The 20,003-nt window shown below is 41.9% G+C and overlaps 1 protein-coding gene across 12 annotated transcripts in view; it reads right to left on the reverse strand.

Moving 5' to 3' along the window:
* Nucleotides 1-20,003, reverse strand: part of LOC128314148 (uncharacterized) — a 38,658-nt gene that overhangs the window by 14,799 nt on the left and 3,856 nt on the right. For 10 of the 12 annotated variants that reach the window (XR_008295623.1, XR_008295622.1, XR_008295619.1 and 7 more), the window contains exon 2: nucleotides 14,979-15,108. Coding sequence is in view for 1 of the 12 variants with exons in the window: in XM_053215954.1 (XP_053071929.1) it covers nucleotides 14,979-15,108; nucleotides 15,219-15,277 (189 nt within the window). In the remaining 11 variants the exon portion in view is untranslated. Of the gene's footprint in view, nucleotides 1-14,978; nucleotides 15,109-15,218; nucleotides 15,278-20,003 lie in introns of all 12 variants that reach the window. The other 2 variants (XR_008295615.1, XM_053215954.1) reach the window with 1 other exon arrangement.

Consider the following 20,003-nt stretch of genomic DNA (forward strand, 5'->3'; position numbering starts at 1 on the left):
AATGCATAAAGTAAAATGCCCAGGATTACAAACGAGGCAAGTTATACTGAAATACAGTATAGTGGTGGGCCTGATAACTTCTATGATTTTGAAGTCATGATGAGTGTACATATTCAAAATGTTGGCAACTGTGATGTGTTATGAAAATAGCTGTCACTCCCAGTAGGGACAAAGTCCCAGTAACCGCCTGCACTAATGTGATGTGATGTCTACACACACAATGGAAGGAAATGCTAGATTTCAATGAAAGATTAACGAAAACAGACATGTAAAAATTTCCCTTCCAAATTCATGGACTCCTAGAACCTTGATCACAGGCGAAGAAACTGAGGAATGAAGGTTTGAAGGGGCACCAAGTGGGGAAGAAAAGATGGATTTCTAGCCCATCTCTCCAAACCAGTGTGTACTTTCTTTTTTTTTTTTTTTATTTTTTTTTCAACGTTTATTTATTTTTGGGGACGGAGAGAGACAGAGCATGAACGGGGGAGGGGCAGAGAGACAGGGAGACACAGAATCGGAAACAGGCTCCAGGCTCTGAGCCATCAGCCCAGAGCCCGACGCGGGGCTTGAACTCCCGGACCGAGAGATCGTGACCTGGCTGAAGTCGGACGCTTAACCGACTGCGCCACCCAGGCGCCCCCAGTGTGTACTTTCAAAGTGAGTGTCCGAGGGCTCCTGGGGGGCTCAGTCTGTTAAGTGTCTGACTCTTGACCTCAGCTCAGGTCATGACCTCCCAGTTCGTGGGATTGAGCCCCGAGTCCGGCTCTGCACTGACGGAGAGGAGCCTGTTGGATTCTCTCTCCCTCTTTCTCTCTCCTTCTCTCTCTGTCTCTGATTTTCCCCATGTGCATACCAGCACACACTTTCCTTCAAAATAAATAAACTTTAGGAAAACAAAGTGAGGCAGCGCCTGGGTGGCTTAGGCCGTTAAAGCATCTGACTTCGGCTTAGGTCATGATCTCATGGTTCCTGAGTTTGAGCCCCACATCGGGCTCTCTGCTCTGAGAATAGAGCCTGCTTTGGATCCTTTGTCCCTCTTTCTCTCTGCCCCTTCCACTCTCTCTCTCTCTCAAAAAACAAATAAAAACATTTTTAAAAAACAAAGTGAGTGTCAGAAACAAAACCAAAAAAAATGTCAGAGACACAAAAGGGGTCTGGGGACTGGTCTAGCTTCTGCTAGGGCACTTTGCCCCAGCTGGACACAGGCACGAAGTTTACGAGGGTGGATGTCCCACCCAACCCCTCCAGGCTCTCTGGTGACAGTTGAAAAACAGGGCCCGGCTGGGAAGACCGGTCAGGGTTTCTCTCCCTCTCATTTCTCCAACTCCCCTCCAACGTCCCCCCTCTGCCACCCCATCCACTGCACTTCTGGAGAGACCATGCCCTCGGAGCTGGAAGCCAAGAAATCCCCAGGAGCCTCCTCCCTTGGGAAGGTAGTTCACCCCAATAATGGCCAACAGCAAGGAAGCCGGGGGAAGGCCTTCCTTCTGCTCATGCTTCAATCTTAACAGATACTCTGAGTCTTACTAAAAAGAGAAGCACAGGGGCACCTGGGTGGCTCAGTGGGTTAGGCGTCTGACTTCAGCTCAGGTCACGATCTCACGGTTTGTGGGTTCAAGCCCTGCATCAGGCTCTGCACTGATAGCTTGGAGCCTGGAGCCTGCTTTGGATTCTGTGTCTCCCTCTCTCTCTGCTCCTCCCCCACTTGTGCTCTTTCTCTCTCAAGCATAAATAAACATTTTTTAAAAATTAAAAAAAGAGAGAGAGAAACACAGGCCAAAAATGGCAACACTAGGCCAGGCCAAGTCACCAAACTGGGCTCAACACCTAACCTGATTGCAGTTTCAACCTCTGCTAGAATGGAAGTTTTAGCCTGTCAATTGGCATGTTTTAAGTTTATTGTTTTTTTAAAGTAATCTTTATATCCAACGTAGGGCTCGAACTCCTGTCACCTGGGTCCTCTGCCTCCCCAAAAGGAACAGGAGATAATCCACCCAGCAAGACCTTCCCTGCCCTTTCCCTTAAAGGAAAGTGACTCTGCCTCAAGCAATCCTTTCTTCTCTTTTGCTAATAACTTCCTCGCCCCACCCTCCTTCCTATAAAAACTTTCCATTTTGTACAACTCTTGGAGGTTCCCCTCTACTTGCTAGAGAGGATACTGCCCAATTCATCAGTTGCTGAATTAGATCTTCAATTTACTCAGCTGAATTTTTGTTCTTTAGCAGTCTGAACCTAAAAACAGGGCAAGGGCACCTGAGTGGCTCAGTCGGTTAAGCATCAGGCTCAGGTCAGGATCTCAAGGTTGGTGTGTTTGAGCCCTGCCTCAGGCTCTGTGCTGACAGCTCGGAGCCTGGAGCTGCTTTGGTTTCTGTCTCTCTCTCAAAATAAATAAACATTAAAAAAAAAAAAATTTTTTTTAAGTTATTTAAAAAACAGGTCAGCCAGATGCAGTTTACCAATTGTTTGTTTGTTTGTTAAGATTTTATTTTTTGGGGCCCCTGGGTGGCTCAGTCAGTTAAGCCTCTGACTTCGGCTCAGGTCATGATGTCACTGCTGGTGGGTCGGTGGATTTGAGCCTTGCATGGGGATCTGTGCTGACAATTCAAGAGCCTGGAGCCTGCTGTGGATTGTGTCTCCCTCTCTCTCTGCCCCTCCCCCACTCACTCTTGATCTTTATCTCTAAGATAAACATTAAAAAAAAAAGATTTTTTTAAAAAGTAATCTCTACAGTCAACATGGGGCTCAAACTCACAACCCCAAGATTAAGAGTTGCATGCTCAACCGACTGAGCCCGGGTACAGTCTTACTTTATGTCTCAGGGCTTGGCATATTCCTTTTCAGTTTCACTTGTGTTTTAAAAAATTTGAAACCCACATGAAAATAAGCAAAATGGATGCCCATTTACCCCCCAACCAGATTCTACAATTATCAATCTTCTGATAATTTTGCTTGACCTGGTGGATTCACCCAGTTTTGAAAATCAATTAATAAGTTTAGCCAATAGATGGTTGAATACTCAAGTAGTAATCTCTTAAGAAGGAGTGCAAAAGGCTGAGGAGAAGAGATAAATTGGAAAGACTTCAGGAAGCACGTGCACGTGTGCATGCGTGCATGCGTGTGCGTGTGTGTAGTGTTTTTAAATGCCAAGAAATAGATCTGTAAGGATACATAGCAAATGCTGAAGGTCCCCTGGGGGTAGCAGGAGCAGGAAGAGAGATGAGACACAGGCTTCTGCATTTTATTTGTACAGGTGTCAGCATTTTTCAAAAAAATTTAACCACAAGCATGTACTACCATTGGACTTCTAAAAAATTATAAAATAGGGGCACCTGGGTGGCTTAGTTCGTTAAGCATCTGACTCTTGATTTCAACTCAGATCATGATCTCACGGTTTGTGAGTTTAAGCCCATGCTGGCAGTGAGGAGCCTGCTTGGGATTCTCTTTCTCTCTCTCTCTCTCCTCTCCCCCGCCCCGCCACCTCTGCCCCTCCTACTCATGCTCTCTCTCTTTCTCAATATAAATAAATAAACTTAAAATTTTTTTTAATTAAAAATTATAAAATAAGAAAAAGTCTTTTTCAAAGACTTTCTTTTTCTCAAGTACTGTCAGCCCACTGAACAGGAGCTGAAAATGGGTTTATAAGTAACACAGGAAAAGTCTTCCTTAAACTTTAGCTTGAGGGCTTGGAATTTCCAACAGGGACAATAGAAAGGAGACATTCTCAGCAGGGTCTTCAGTTAAGATTCTCCTTATCAAGCCCACAGCCTGCCCTTCCAACAGTAGTTTACCAAAGCCTGAAAGAGGTGTTGCCTAGCTAGTGAATGGCCTGTGGACGGAGGTGATGCTGGAGTATCTGGAGGCTCCCTCTCTGGGGTCTTGCCAAAGGAATTGATACATTTTCTGATGAGGGATGGACCAGCTGCTAGCAACCCAGAATTGTTGAGGTTCCAGATTTGGAGTAATCTATGCCTCCAAAAAGCCACACCTGAGAGCTTTAGAGAAGCACTTCTCTGATGTGAAATGTGCCAGGAAGCCCTGGAGGCAGATTCTGATTCAATAGCTCTGGGGTGGGGCCCCAAGACTCTACATTTCTTTCCTTTTTTAAATTTTAAAAAATTTTCTTTTTTAATATTTTATTTATTTTTGAGAGAGACAGAGAGAGAGAGAGAGAGAATGAGAATGAGTGGGGGAGGGGCAGAGAGAGAAGGAGACACAGAATCCGAAGCAGGCTCCAGGCTCTGAGCTGTCAGCACATAGCCCGATGCGGGACTTGAACTGGTGAACCACAAGATCGTGACCTGAGCCGAAGTCGGACGCTCAACCAACTGAGCCACCCAGGCACCCCAAGACTCTGCATTTCTAACCAGCTTCCTGGCCCACAGCCTTGCTTGAGTAGGGAGGTTCTGGAGTACTTGACCTAGAGGCCCTCTACCCTCTCGAACTTGCTCCTTTGACTCCACAGCCTGTGAACATACATTAAAATGTGGCTGACAGTTCCTGGTGCCATAGTATGAGCTTGACTGCTGCATCCCTCACTCCTGAGGGACACTGGTGTCACTATGTTTGGGCACAACTTCATCATGGTACTGGTGCCAGCTTCCCAGAGTGAGCCTTCTAATCCCACGCCTAGCCCCGCAGAGTGGTCAGGTGCAGAGCAGGGGGTGGGGTACAGCCCTCCCTACCCAACCTTACCTTCCATGAAGTGCCTTAGCTGCCTAGGCAAGCGTGCATTTCTCAACCTGCCCATGAAACCAGTTTCCCCAGATCCTTACAAAATGGTTCCCCGTAGGGTGTGCCTCCCCCATCCAGTTGTGGAACAAAAACCATTTGTCAAAAACTGAAAAATGGGAATAAATGTTGTTGAAAGGACATGAGGAATCATATTCTTCTACTTTTTTTTTTTTTTTGAGAGAGAGTGAGAGAACACAAGCAGAGGAGGAGCAGAGGGAGAGGGAGGGAGAGAATCTTAAACTTCATCTCATGATCTCATGATCCATCTCATGAGCCTGAGATCATGACCTGAGCCAAAATCAAGAGTTGGACGTTTAATCGACTGAGCCACCCAGGCGCCCCCTCCTACTTTTTCGTATGTTGAAAATTATTTAATTTTTTTTTTAATTTAGGGGTGGCTCAGTCGGTTAAGCCTCTGACTTCAGCTCAGGTCATGATCTCGCAGTTCATGAGTTTGAGCCCCACGTCAGATTCTGTGTTGACGGTGTGGACCCTGGAGCCTGCTTTGGATTCTGTGTCTCCGTCTCTCTCTCTGCCCCTTCCCTGCTCACACTCTGTTTCTCTCTCTCTCTCTCAAAAAATAAAAAAATAAAATAAAATAAAATAAAATAAAATAAAATAAAATAAAATAAAATATTAAAAAAATAATAAAATAAAGTTTAAAGCAGTTTATTCTTTGGGGTGCCTGGCTGGCTCAGTTGGCAAGGCATGTGACTCTTGATCTCAGGGTTGTAAGTCCAAGCCCCACTCTTGGGTGTAGAAATTGCTTAAAAATATAAAATATATTCTTAAAAAAAAGAAAGAAAACTGCTCTAAAAGCAGATAACCTTAGAAGTACATATACAGGAAAAAGTCCTTGGGTTCATCATCACTAACAACAAATTTGAAAGTCTGCCCAACTACAAGATCCTAAATGCCTATGTGAGGGTGGAAAAAATTTTCTTCTACTATTCTAAGTTCTTTGGCTAGTCTAATAATTGAATGAAAAGTAAACAGGGAAAAAAAAGCAAATTTAATTTTGTATATAAAAAAGCCCTATAAAAATATGAGATCCAAGGGGTGCCTGGGTGGCTCAGTCAGTAAGTGTCTCACTTTGGCTCAGATAATGATCTCACGGTTCATGGGTTTGAGCCCCGTGTCGGGCTCTGTGCCGACAGCTCAGAGCCTGGAGCCTGCTTTGGATTCTGTGTCTCCTCTCTTTCTGCCCCTCCCCTGCTCATGCTCTGTCTCCCTCTCTGTCAAAAATAAACACTAAAATTTTTTTTTTCTTTTAAACAAGACCCAATGTCAGTCAAGCAATTGAGGCTTACATGCCACCCCGAGCTAGGGAAAGGGATGGGGCTGGGACATCGAAGGGGAGGAGGGCAATTTTCAGGACCATGAGAAGAGTAGATGTTTCCTAGGCAGGTGTTGGCCCTGCCATGCAGGTAAGTCTTTCAGGAGATATATGTGTGTGTGTGTGTGTGTGTGTGTGTGTGTGTGTGTGTGTGTGTCTGGTAATAGCTCTCTTTCTGGGTCAGGCTCCCCATCTAACCATCTAAATTTTTTTCGGCAATTAAGGGAGGGGTAAAAGTTTTTCTGGAGTCCGCTGGGACTTGATTGCCTTCAGGTCAAAATAATCTACATGCCAAAGTGGCACATTTTGGGGTGGCACGTTCTGTTCCCGTTCAGTCCCTATCTCTGAAACTTTCCCAAGAAGCTTCACAGTCCATAAGTTGAATTGGTAGGTTGCCCCATCTCACTGAACCAGTCTCTTAGGCCCAAGAATAGGCCAGTTCAGTTAAACAGTTGTGTCTTATTTTAAGACAGAAATCCAGGTGGGCTCTCAAAATTAGGCCTATTGTGCAAGCAATCAGATATTTAGTAAGAGGCATTTGTATGGAAACAAAAGGAAAACAATGGTTAATGATTGGAGAAGATTATACTCCCGATTTCTGAGTTCTGAGGGCAGCCAGTTGAGAAGATTTCTAGATATCTGTTTGGAAACCTCTTCAGATGCAGTAAGACCAGGTAACGGCAACCTGAGAGATTTTTCTGGTTGGCAGTTTTAATGTCTCTGGTGGTCTTTCTGAGGGGCCACACAGATACAGGCATGAAGACTGTCCTTATAGGACATGTTGTGGTGATTTCTTTGAAGTTTATATCAAGTTGTCCAGCTTTAGCTTGCTTGCGTAGCTCTGGGAAAAGAGCAGTTTTAGCCCTCAATGATTCCAGGTCAGAGGGTCAAAAAAGTAGACTATGCAGGGTCCCTGGCTCAGTTGGTACAGCATGTGACTTGCGATCTTGGGATTGTAAATTTGAACCCCATGTTGGGTGTAGAGATTACTTAATAAAATCTTTTTTTTTCATGTTTGTTTATTTTTGAGAGAGACAGAGTGCAAGTGGGGGAGGGGCAGGGGGAGAGGGAGACGCAGAATCTGAAGCAGGCTTCAGGATCCCCGAGCTGTCAGCACGAAGCCCAAAGCAGGGCTCAAACCCATGAATCATGAGATCATGACCTGAGCGGAAGTTGGATGCTCAACAGACTGAGCCACCCAGGTGCCCCACTGGATCTTGGGGACCTGTCTTCAAGCCCCATGTTGGATATAGAGTTTAGTTAAATAAATAAACTGAAAAAAAAAAAAAAAAGAAAAAAAGTAGGGCGCCTGGGCGGCTCAGTCAGATAAGTGTCTGACTCTTGATTTCAGCTCAGGTCACAATCTCAGTCTTGAGATCAAGCCCCATGTTGGTCTGTGCACTGGGTGTGGGGCCTGCTTGAGACTCTCCTTCTCTCTCTGCCCTTCCCCCACTTATTCTCTCTCTCTCTCTCTCAAATAAATAAATATATATATATTTTAAAGTAGAAGAATATGATTTCTCATGTACATTCAACAGTCAGAAAATTGGAAATGTTAGTTTGAAGAGCTGTAGCCAAATATTAGAGGAAACTAGAAGAATTCAGGACCCGTGTCAGTTTATAAGTCGCAACAAAACCTGGGAGACAATTGGCAGGACTAGAATCCGATATCCACAGGGGTGTACTATAGTTTCCTTTGACACATAATTTTCTCTCTATTTTTCTAATTTTATTTTTTTAACATTTATTCATTTTTGAGAGTGACAGAGACGGAGCGTGAGCGGGGAAGGGGCAGAGAGAGGGGGAGACAGAGGATTGTGCTGACAGCAGAAACATAATTTTCTCTTTATAGTCAGCCCCATTTCTACCAAAGATAACCACGGTAAGACTAATTTGTTTGCAAATTAAGTCTAGTTTGGATAACCTTGGCCTGATTATTTACTTAAGTGAAGCAAGAATAATGATTTACCATATAGGCTCTTTCAAATCTGCTTTGCTGGAAGTTTTCATAAGGAATCTCATATTGGACTTTTAAAAGCCTCTCAAAGCTAAGCCAAGCCAATGACTCACCATCAGACTTTGCCTGCAATACATATAGATTTGGGTGTATTCTTTTTTTCTTGAGGTCCCCAAAATATTCTAAGGTTCCTGAGCCTGCCGGAGATTGACCTTCTTTACTTACGTAGTAAAACTGCTGGGAACTCTGTCTGTAAGCAGGATACCAGACCAATTTTTTCAAGGGCATTATTGGCTCTATAAAGTCAATATTAGTTCCTTAAAGCTGTCTGATCATATCTGAGCCTATGCTTTTATTCTCAAATATGACATTCTAGTCAAAGCCTTGGTAATTTATAACCAATGTTTCCAATTGTGTCCTATTACAGGAGAACAGATTCTTATTGAACTTAAGCAAATAAATATACTGTCATAAAGAATATTTGCTAAGTTTCCCAATACTGGAAGGATCAGGCAGGGAAAGAATGTAAACGTTTCATCTTTGTTTACAAAGGTGTACTTTACCAAATTGCTGTAAGTCATAGTTAGCTTAAGAAAAAAGTGAAAGGGCACCTGGGTGGCTCAGCTGGTTGAGCTTCTGACTCTTGGTTTCAGCTCAGGTCATGATCTCATGGTTATGAGATCAAGCCCCACAACAAGATCTATGCTGAGTATGGAGCCTGCTTAAGATTCTCTCTCTCTCTGTCCCTTCCCTGCTCTTGCTCTTTCTCTCTCTCACACAAATAATAATAATAATTATACACACACACACACACACACACACACATACACACACTTCTTAAAAAAAGGGGGGGGAAGCAAAAGAGAAAAAAGTTTCCTTAAATCTGAAGAAATAAAACATTAAGGAACCAGCAACATTTCAAGCAAAAAGTCATAAAAAACTATAATCGTCCTCCTCAGTTCATTCAGTCCCATGTTAATTCTTATTCTGCTTGAATCCAGTATTTGCATTCGTTCTGGAAACTCTTACCCAGTTCAGTCTAATGATCTTAAAGTTATCAGAAACCTATACTTGTCAAAGTCCTTTCCATGAATTTCCTCGAAGAAGCACTTTTGCCAGAACACTTTTGTGAAAGCATCAGAGTAAAACAGTAACTCTCCGCAAATGACAAAGGCCTATAATGGCCATGGTTAAAGATCTAACAACAATTCATTATAATGCAATCAACAAGGAAATGTGGTTATTTCTATGACATATGATATTTTAAGACAATAACTAGCATTAAGACTGGTTAACATTATCCCAGGACTTAAAGAATTTTATATAACTTCTAAAACACGTATAGTAACATATACCTTTACAAACATAAGGTAAAGAAGGTTTAGTAATTTTCATTTTTATTTATTGATTTATTTTTGAGAGAGAGAGTGCACAGGGGAGCAGCAGAGAGAGATTCCCAAGAAGGTAACACACTGTCATGGCAGAGTCTGGTGCAGGGCTTGAACTCACGAACCATAAGATCATGACCTAAGCTGAAACCAAGAGTTGGACACTTAACTGCCCAAGCCACCCAGGTGCCCCAAGGTTTAGTATTCTAATTTGACAATGCTTCCCATGTAATTTAACATATCAGATGAACCTAATTAGTTTTAATGTCTCTCATTGTGTAAGAAGAGATAATAAATCTTTTGAGAGGTTCCAGGAACCCTCTGGAAAATCAAAGTTACTCGTATGCAGATCAGAAAGATTTCATTTAGAATTTGTTTTTTGGAGATTTGTCCAAAATATCAAAAGATTTGAGGGTTTTAGGGGTGCCTGGCTGGTTCAGTCTGTGGAATGTGTGACTCTTGATCTTGGAGTTGTGAATTCAAGCCCCACTTTGGGTGTAAAGCTTACTTAAAAAAAAAGGCAAAGGATTTGAAGACTTGACTAAATAGGATCACAAATCATTATGAAACAATACTTATTTATCTATTTAACTCAAGTGACAGGGGCGCCTGGGTGACTCACTTGGTTGAGTGTACAACTTCATCACAGGTCATGATCTCACAGTTTGTGGGTTTGAGCCCCACCTCAGGCTCTGCTCTGACAGCTCAGAGCCTGGAGCCTGCTTTGGATTCTGTATCTCCCTCCCTCTCTGCCCCTTCCCTGCTCATGTTCTGTCTCTCAAAAATGAATAAAGGTTAAAAAACTTTTTTTAACTAAAGGGACAAAAGATTTTGAAGGCAAATACCAAAGTGTACATAGTTATAAGCAAAACTTAGAACTTTTAATATTGAGAAGACTTAGTTTTCTTAAATAATCAAAGACCTAATTAAGACAACATGAAGCATAGGAAATTATTTTGGTAAGACACAAAATCTTTGCTTTCCAGTCAGATTATTTAAAAGGCAAAGAAAAACTTTTTACAATCTCTTCTTATCAAGACCAGACCAATAGTTCAGGATAACTTTATCCTTTCAGTAGACGAAAGAAAAAGAAGTTCATTTTACATAAGTACACCATTAACATTAAAGTTTATTCTTAAAGCCCTTAAAATAATAATTCAATTTTAGCCAGCTTGATTACACAAATTCTCGCTCCTTTTTTCTCTCTCTCTTCCTGACTTTCTATACCTTTTTGTCCTTTAATCCTCTTTCCTAATCTGAAATAACCAGTTTTACTTTAGGACAAGTTTATTTTTTTTTTCCCTCAACAAAATGTATCTTCATATCTCATACCTCTTCCTACCAAAAACACATCTTACTTTCTTTGTAGAGTTGTTTCCTTTGTTACTTCTTGTAGTTTTAACGTCATTTGTTAGAATTCCTAACCTTACCAAACCTGAACTTCTAGTGAAAACCAATAAATGAGCAATGGAAATTGTTATATAGCATTCTTTAGACTGGCAAATTTATGAATACATTTCACAATTTCTAGAAACATATGCCTTTTTTTTAGTGCAATTTTCCAATGTAGTACTAACACATCCAAATGGCTTTTAGTTTCTCTGTAATAAGAAGCAAAAAGCAGATAAACCCATGTTCAGTAATTAATGTTTCAAGATTTTATCTTACTTGGAAATGATCTACATATTCAATGAAGTTCCATCACTTAGCTCTTCCATCACCACTCTAATAGTGGAGGTTATTAAATGATTTTGGAAGGTATTTTTAAGTACACACACCATAAAATGTAATGATGGCTGAGAAGTTCACCTAAAAGTTCTTATTCCAATTATATCTAAGTCACTTGTTCCCAACAATTATGCTTAGACTACCCATGAGAGCTTTATGAGACGACCATCATCCCAAGTTATTTTCTTGCTGACAAATTTTGTAACAGAGATGATATCTTTTTTTTTTAAGTTTATTTATTTATTTTGAGAGAGGGAGAGAGAGGATGCCAAGCAGGCCCTGGGCTGCCCAGCCCAGAGCCCAAGGTGGGGCTTGATCTCAAGAACCTGAGATCATGACCTGAGCTGAAACCAAGAGTCTGATGTTTAACCAACTGAACCACCTGGGTGCCCCAGAGATGACATGAATTTTTTGACTAGCAAACTCAGGTAGAATAAAAGTTGTATGCCTATATTACGTTTAATGTTGACAATTCTGAAGACATGTTTTGTTTTTTTTTTTAAATTAACTTATTTATTTTGAGAGAGAGAGAGAGAAAGGCAGAGAGAGGTACAGACAGAATCCCAGTCTCTGTGCTGTCAGCGCAGAGCCAAATGCAGGGCTCAAACTCATGAACCGTGAGATCATGACCTGAGCTGAAATCAAGAGGTGGACGCTTAACCAACTAAGCCACCCAGATGCCCCTGGAAACATGTCTATTTTAATTAAACCAATAAACTTAAACCAGTTGTAGTTACTGAATATTTTCCCAGATCACATGAATTAGAAAAGCACTTGGATTTGTTTCTATTACATTTCTGAGGGTTTAGGAATACTTAATTCATATAAGCACTTATTTCAAACTAAATGAACAGAGTTTTTTTACAAATTAATATTGGCAATACTATCAGGAAATAAAAAAATATCACATGTCTACAATATACAAACATAGACACACACAACCATACAGACTAACACAGAGACCCTATATATATCTTTCTTTCTAAAATTTTAGAATCTGAGAGTCAGGGATGATAATTACAAAACCCACTGATTTATAAAAGAATAGTTGGATTCAAATGTTATTTTGGCAGTTGAAATAAGTCCACCTACTCAGATGGCATAAGCTCCTTTTTTGTTTTTTTTAAGGTAATCTCTACAACCAATGTGGGGCTCAAACTCACACCCCCAAGATCAAGAGTTGCGTGCTCCACTGACTGAGCCAGCCAGGCACCACTGCTAAAGCTTTTTACTAAGATTTGTGGAGAGGATCTTTAAGATTTTTCATCAGCCCAATTTACAAATAGTTCCTTTCTTGTCCTCCTTATAAGAAACCTCTCGCTGGGGGCATCTGGTTGGCTCAGTCGGTAGAGCATGTGAGTCTTGATCTTGGTGTCTTAAGTTTGAGCCCCAGGCTGGATGTAAAGCTTACTTAAAAAATAAAATATTTTTTAAAAGTTAGCATTTCAAAAGGCTGGCTGTCGGATTCTAGAAAAGATGGGGTAGAAAATCTGTATCACAAAGGCATAAAGGAAATATCCAACTTTTCTCCAAGAAGTTTTGAGTATATTTCCCTCTTATCAAAGGTCTAGAGAAATTATTATTTAAATTTTTCTTTTTTTCCTTAAATGTAGGACAATTCTGTTTCCAATGTCCCAAATATTATAGACACAATGTCCCAGATATTATAGAAACAATATCTGCAAGCATTTTGAGATGAATAGGAGAGCTTTGGGGGATGGTAAAGAGAGGCAGACTTTGAATTATTTCTAGAGTTGCATTTGTAAGAAAAGGACAGTTGCTTTTAATTTCTCAAAGAACTGGGTTGAAGCCTAAATGATATTGAGGCACCGATCCACCCATCCAACTACATTATCTTCAATTTGCTTTTTTTTATCAGGGAGAAGATTTCTAGATAAGGTGGAAATCAAAAGATTTCTGTGTTCTAGAGCTTCAGGGTTTAATGTGATATGCCTTTGAAAAGTCTGTATAAAGTGCTTTAACAAAGGCTTTCTTTCTGAGTGCACAATTCAACCTTGGACCAATTCACCTGAGAGGCAAAAATCTTTACTATTGGTTCTATCAGTCCCTGAACAGCATTTATAGCAGCGCCTATGAGAAATTCTGGTCATCTGTTTACTCCGTGAGGGGGGTTTTCCTCAGGGAGCCAATCTGGCTTGTCTATTAGCTACAGTATAATTAAGGACGGGAAGAACACCCCTTAGCAGCTGGTCCAGGTCCCTGTGAGTGGGGTTGTGAATGGCCAGTGATCATTCTTTCTTTCTTTTAAAAATTTTTAAAGTTTATTAATTTTGACAGAGAGAGAGACAGAGAGACAGAAAGACAGAGAGAGAATCCCAAGCAGGCTCTGCACTGTGTAGAGCCCAATGCAGGGCTCAAACTCCTGAACTGTGAGATCATGACCTGAGCCAAAACCAAGAGTCGGGGGCTTAACTGACTGAGACACCCAGGCACCCTATGAACGGCCAGTGATCTTTCCAACACTTCTCTAAATTTGGTAGGATATTCTGAAAGTGGAGGTAAGAGGATTTTTATAATTTAAAAGATCTGCTGCTTGTCTCTGTTGCATGAATTCTTTGTGGTCGGCACCTAAGATATTCCAGCAAAGGACACTGCATAAGAAGACCTGAGGCTGGTACAGCCTGATTACCGAGCTTGGTGTTTCTTCTAAATTCACTCCCTGGCCCTCTGCAGTTACACAGATAACCAGTACCCTGGGCCTGGACATCAAGCCAGAATGCTCTCTGTAACTGTCACAGGGAAAGGGAAGCTAAAACAGGGAGACAGGCCAGGATTTCCGTTGAAGGTGGGCTTGAGTTTTTTATCGAAGTCTAATTTCTGTTCTTTCATCTTGTTAAGGGAGTCCCTGAGGCTAACCATTATATTCCTTTGTGTCCTCTTTGTTTTTTCCACAGGTACCAGTAAGACAATTGTAGATGAGAGCTCTCTAAAATTTTCACTTTCAAATACAGCCAATTCAGAGGGTCCATTATCTGGCCATTGACAAGTAGGATCTTATATTAATCTCAGTAGTAACTCCAACCAGTAAGTCTTTTTATGGCTTAACCATGGATGCAAGAAACATTCCAAAAGAGGGTGCAGAGGACTCAGTCCTCACAAAATCCAGAAAGTTCACTCCCATAACTAATCCAAGAAAGCAAAGACCTTCAGTGTCACAGGCAGTAAGAATGGTGCCGTACAGGGGCGCCTGGGCAGCTCAGTCGGTTAAGCATCCAGACTCTTGGTTTCAGCTCAGGTCATGATCTCACGGGTACCTGAGTTCGAGACCTGATATCTGTGACACTGGGCAGGTGCTACTGATATGGGGCTTTTCCATCACCAACAAGACAACAAAGGCCCCTTATGGACCGCAATCCCTTAAGACAAAGGGGATCCCTTAAGCTCCCCCTAGAGCTGGCACAGTCAGACAAAGACAGTGCTGCTTTTCAGACCTGCAGCCTCTTCGGCTGTATGCCCTATGCATGCTGGTACACGCATCTTCCAGTGAGAATATTCTCACCGGTCACAAAGCCGAGCTCTCAAGACATGGAACAGGATGGAAAGGAAACCTCGTATGGGCTATGATTCTCCCTCTCATGACAAAGGACACAGAGACCAGAGGAAACCGTGACTGTCTCTGGGAGAAAAGGGATTAACAGATGCATGAGTCCTCGTAACAAATCTTTACCAGAGTCCCCGTACTCAAGGAACTACTTCAAACAAATATTTTCTCTCGCTAATCTGAAGTTAGAAAAAGGACAAAGGACTCTCAGCAGGCTCGCTTCCACTGGACCCTACAGGTGGAGATCCAGGAGACTGACTTGGTAAGAATTCTTACCTTCCGCTGGCTCTTGTCAGAGTCCCCGAGCTCTGTCAGCTGCAGCAGGCTTGGAGCAAGCGGTGTCTGGCCTATGAAGGTCCCTTGCAGGTCGCCAAACTGTCGGGGTAGTTCCTTGGCTGGTCTAATACTTAAATTGACAGGAGACAGATGAATAGGAGAAAAACAAATTTTATTTCATAGGTATGGGAGCCCCATAAAAATATGAGACCCAAAGGCAGTCAGGCAATTGAGACTCACATGCCGTCCTCAGCTAAGGAAAAGGACAGGGCTGGGGCTTCAAAGGGGAGGAGGGCAATCTGCAGGAAGATGAAAAGAGCAAATGTTTGCTAAGCAGATGTTGGCCCTGCCATGCGGGTAAGTCTTTCAGATTAAAAAAAACAAACAAACAAAAAAAAAAACGAATTGTCTCTGGTAATAGCTCTCTTTCTGGGCCAGGCTCCCCATGGAAATTCTTTTAGGCAATTAAGGGAGAGGTAAACGTTTTTTCTGGAGTCTGCTGGGACTTGATTGCCTTCAGGTCAAAATAATCTACATGCCAAAGTGGCATATTTTGGGGTGGCATGTTCTGTTCCCCTTCACCTAGGAGAGGTGAAGAAACTGCTGTCTTCAATTCATTCTCTCTTATACTCAGACCTTGTTGTAATTTCAAGTTTTATAAAGTAGCCATGTAGCCATGTGGAAGATTCTGGAATAAAGGGCACTGTGCTAGTCAGTGGAGAGCTCTGCATCCACCAACCTATTTTTCTTCCCAGTAACTACTAGACTTTTACACCAGGAACTTTTCTAAGCCTTTTCAGTGTATTAACTCATTTAATTCACAAACTTTATGAGCGTTACCACTGTTATCTCCATTTATGAGAGGAAAATGAGGCACAAAGAAAGTGATTTGTGCAGTAACACAGCCAGTGAGGGGAGAGCCCAGGCAGTGGACTGTCATACAAAAGCACAGCTCTTCTCACACTGAGGCCAGGCCGCAAAGCACTCACTCCTGTAACATATACAAACACCTTCCTCTCAAGAGTCTTCTGAGACAGGAGAGCCTGGGTGGTGCAGTTGGTTAAGTCTCCGACCCGATCTTGGCTCAGATCTCACAGATCATGAATTTGAACCCCACTTCAGGTTCTGCACTGATGGCATGGAACCTGCTTGGGATTCTGTCTCTCCTTCTCTCTGCACCTCCCCTGCTTGTGCGTGCTCTTGCTCTGTCTCTCTCAAAATAAATAAACTTAAAAAAAAAAAGTCTTCTGAGGCAGAGCCACACAGGGAATATTTTTCAGCCATAGAAGGAAATAGATATGTGCCATAACATTAATGAACTTAAAAACATCATGCTAGGGGTGCCTGGGTGGCTCAGTCAGTAAGTGTCTGACTTCAGCTCAGGTCATGATCTCACGGTTCACGGGTTCAAGCCCCATGTCAGGCTCTGTGCTGACCGCTCAGAACCTGGAGGCTGCTTCGGATTCTGTGTCTCCCTCTCTCTCTGCCCCTCCTGTGCTCACACTCTGTCTCTCTCTCAAAAATAAATAAACATTAAAAAATTAAAACAGAAAAAAAAAACATCATGCTAAGTGAAAGAAGCCACACACAATGAGCACACATTTTGGATTCTGTTGATGTGAAATGTCCACAATGGGCAAATCCACAGAGATTCGTGGTGGGGCTGGAGGAAGGGGCAGATGAGGATGACTGCTAATGAGTCTAGGGTTTCTTTTTGGGGTGATGAAGTGGTCTGGAATTTGTGGTGATAGTTGCTCAACTTTGTGAATATATTAAAAATATTGAGTTATATACTTTTTAAAATGTTTTTTTTAATTAAGTAAACTCTACACCCAACAGGGGGCTTGAACTCATGATCCCAAGACCAAGAGTCACATGTTCTACTGACTGAGCCAGCCAGGTGCCCCTGAGTTATATACTTTCAAAGGGGGAAATTTTATAGCATGCGAGTTATATGTAAAAAGCACAAAACACACAAACAAAAAACTGGTCTATTGAGAATATTTAACAATTTAGTCAATGAAAGCTGGAGAAGACTAGTAGAATACATTGCCCTCAAATATACTACATTGGCATAAGGATGATTTTCAGTGGACAGCAAATAAGAAGAAACAGATCCAAGAAAAACTCTCTGCCCTCCTATTTGCCTAAAAGCAGGACATAACTTTGCAGAATGTCCCCACTCCCCTCTCTAGCAGGAGGGACAGAAGTTAATCACCAGAGAAAACTCCAGACCCTTATCAGCCTGGAGATGGCACCAGAGGAACTTACATAACAAACCTTGCAGAAATTAGCCATCCTCTACCATTAGTTCCCTGAACACATACCTTCCCACAGTTTGCCACTCTAGAAACTCAAAAGTCCTTTTCCTTTGTCTTGTCACTTTTTTTAATGTTTATTTATTTATTTATTTATTTATTTTTAATTTTTTTTTTCAACGTTTATTTATTTTTGGGACAGAGAGAGACAGAGCATGAACGGGGGAGGGGCAGAGAGAGAGGGAGACACAGAATCGGAAACAGGCTCCAGGCTCCGAGCCATCAGCCCAGAGCCCGATGTGGGGCTCGAACTCACAGACCACGAGATCGTGACCTGGCTGAAGTCGGACGCTTAACTTACTGCGCCACCCAGGCGCCCCAATGTTTATTTATTTTTGAGACAGAGTGTGAGAGGGGGAGGGGGAGAAAGAGAGAGAGAGAGACATAGAATCCGAAGCAGGCTTCAGGCCCTGAGCTGTCAACACGGGGCCAGATGTGGGGTTCAAACTGACGAACCAAGATATCGTGACCTGAGCTGAAGTTGGAAGCTTAACAACTGAGCCACACAGGCAACCCTAGTCTTGTCACTTCTCTGAAAATGTATTGTTCTCTCATTAACACGCTATAAGAAGCCCAAGTTCTAATCACTCCTTTGAATTACTTACCACTGGGTGCTTCCTTGTGTTTGTGTGATGTACATTTTAATAAACGTGTTTGTTTTTCTCTTAGGAATCTGTGTCTGACAGACTAATTTACAAGGCTCCAATCAGATAATTTAAGGCGGTAGAGGAAAAACATTGTGTTTCTTCTTCTATACTCCTAGAGGAATCACCATAGTCTGATTTTTTTCTGTGTCTCAGCTCCTGTCTCTCCTACCCCTTAGTTCCCATGCCCGGCCCTTCTGGACTTGTTCAGCTCTTCAAGTGTAATGTGCCTCTTCTCTCCTCAGAGTTTAAGAGAAGGTTCAGCTCAGCTGAGGCATCTCTGCATCCAGGAAGCCTTCCTGGTCTTCTGCCTAAGTCATGGCCACTGCCACCTCGTGTTAGCACCCCATCATCCTACACTCACCATCAGGGTCATATGCTCAAGGTGGGACTCCATCTCATGAACCATGAGATCATGACTGAGCCAAAATCAAGAGTTGGACACTTAACTCACTGAGCCACCCAGTCTGAGTCTGTTTTTTATAGTCAAGAATGTTTCTTGGCTTCTCGCTTTCCTCCTTTGATCATTTATTTCTTAAATTCCACATATGAGTGAAATAATATGGGATTTGTCCTTCTCTGACTTATTTCGCTATTATACTCTCTAGACCCATCCATGTCATTGCAAATGGCAAGATTTCATGCTTTTTAATGGCTAAATAATATTCCATTGTATATAAATACCACATCTTCCCTATTCATTCATTTATTGATTGACATTTGGGCTGCTTCCATATTGGCTATTATAAATAATGGTGCGATAAACGTAGGGGGTGCCTGTATCCCTTTGAATTAGTGTTTTTGTATTTTTTGGGTAAATACCCAGTAGTGTGATTACTGGGTTGTAGGGTAATTCTATTTTTAATTTTTTGAGGAACCACCAACACCATTTTCCACAGTGGCTGCCCCAGTGTCCATTCCCACCAAGATGCAAGAGAGTTCCTTTTTCTCTACATCCTCACCAACACTTGTTGTTTCTGAGCAATCTTGGATGTTTTTTAGGGTAGAACTGAGCAAAATGCTGTGCTCAACAGAGAACTATATATTAATGTTTTCTCAAATGCAACCAGCTAGTTAATCCTGATACTTCCTTAACACAGAATAGCAACCAAACATGATAGCTGCCACTTGTTTATTGAGCACCTATTATGGTCAAGGCACTTTAGAAACATCATCTCCAATCATCCTCCCAAAACTCTGCCAGGACATATTCTTATCCATATTTTACATATGAGAACACAGAATCAGGAAATAAGTACTTGGCAAAGCCACAAGCTACTAAGTATTAAAGTACTTTGTTTTACACAATGTTAAGGAAAGGTAATTATCTAGAAAGCTTTTCACAGACACAAGCATCTTGATTTTCTAGGAATATTTCAAAATAATTATCAGGAAGCGCACTTGGCTGGCTCAGTTGGTGGAGCATGAGACTCTTGATCTCAGGGTCTTGAGTTCAAGTCCCACGTTGGGTGTAAAGATTTCTTAAACAAATAAACTTAACCATGCCTATGGGGGGGGGTGCCTGGGTGGCTCAGTTGGTTAAGCTTCCAACTTTGGCTCAGGTCATGATCTCAAGGCTTGTGAGTTCGAGCTCCACATTGGGCTCTATGCTAACAGCTGGAGCCTGCTTCAGATTCTGTGTCTCCCTCTCTCTCTCTGCCCCTTCCCCATTCATACTCTTATCTCTCTAAAAAATAAATAAACATTAAAAATTTTTTTTAATGGGATAAGAAGGATTTTGATAAACAGATGAGTCCTTAAAGGATTAATGGTAAAGAGGGATATGTTGGCTGCATACCTCCCCACCTGTTTAAGAAAAGACCATCTTTCCCAGACTTCAAGCTGTATTACAAAGGTGTACTCATCAAGATAGTATGGTACTGGCACAAGAACAGACACTCGGATCAATGGAACAGAAAAGAGAACCCAGAAATGGACCCACAAACGTATGGTCAACTAATCTTTGGCAAAGCAGGAAAGAATATTCAATGGAATAAAGACAGTCTCTTCAGCAAGTGGTGCTGGGAAAACTGAACAGCGACATGTAGAAAATGAACCTGGAC

Source organism: Acinonyx jubatus, chromosome C1 (assembly GCF_027475565.1).
Source record: "Acinonyx jubatus isolate Ajub_Pintada_27869175 chromosome C1, VMU_Ajub_asm_v1.0, whole genome shotgun sequence".
NCBI classification, from domain to species: Eukaryota; Metazoa; Chordata; class Mammalia; order Carnivora; family Felidae; genus Acinonyx; species Acinonyx jubatus.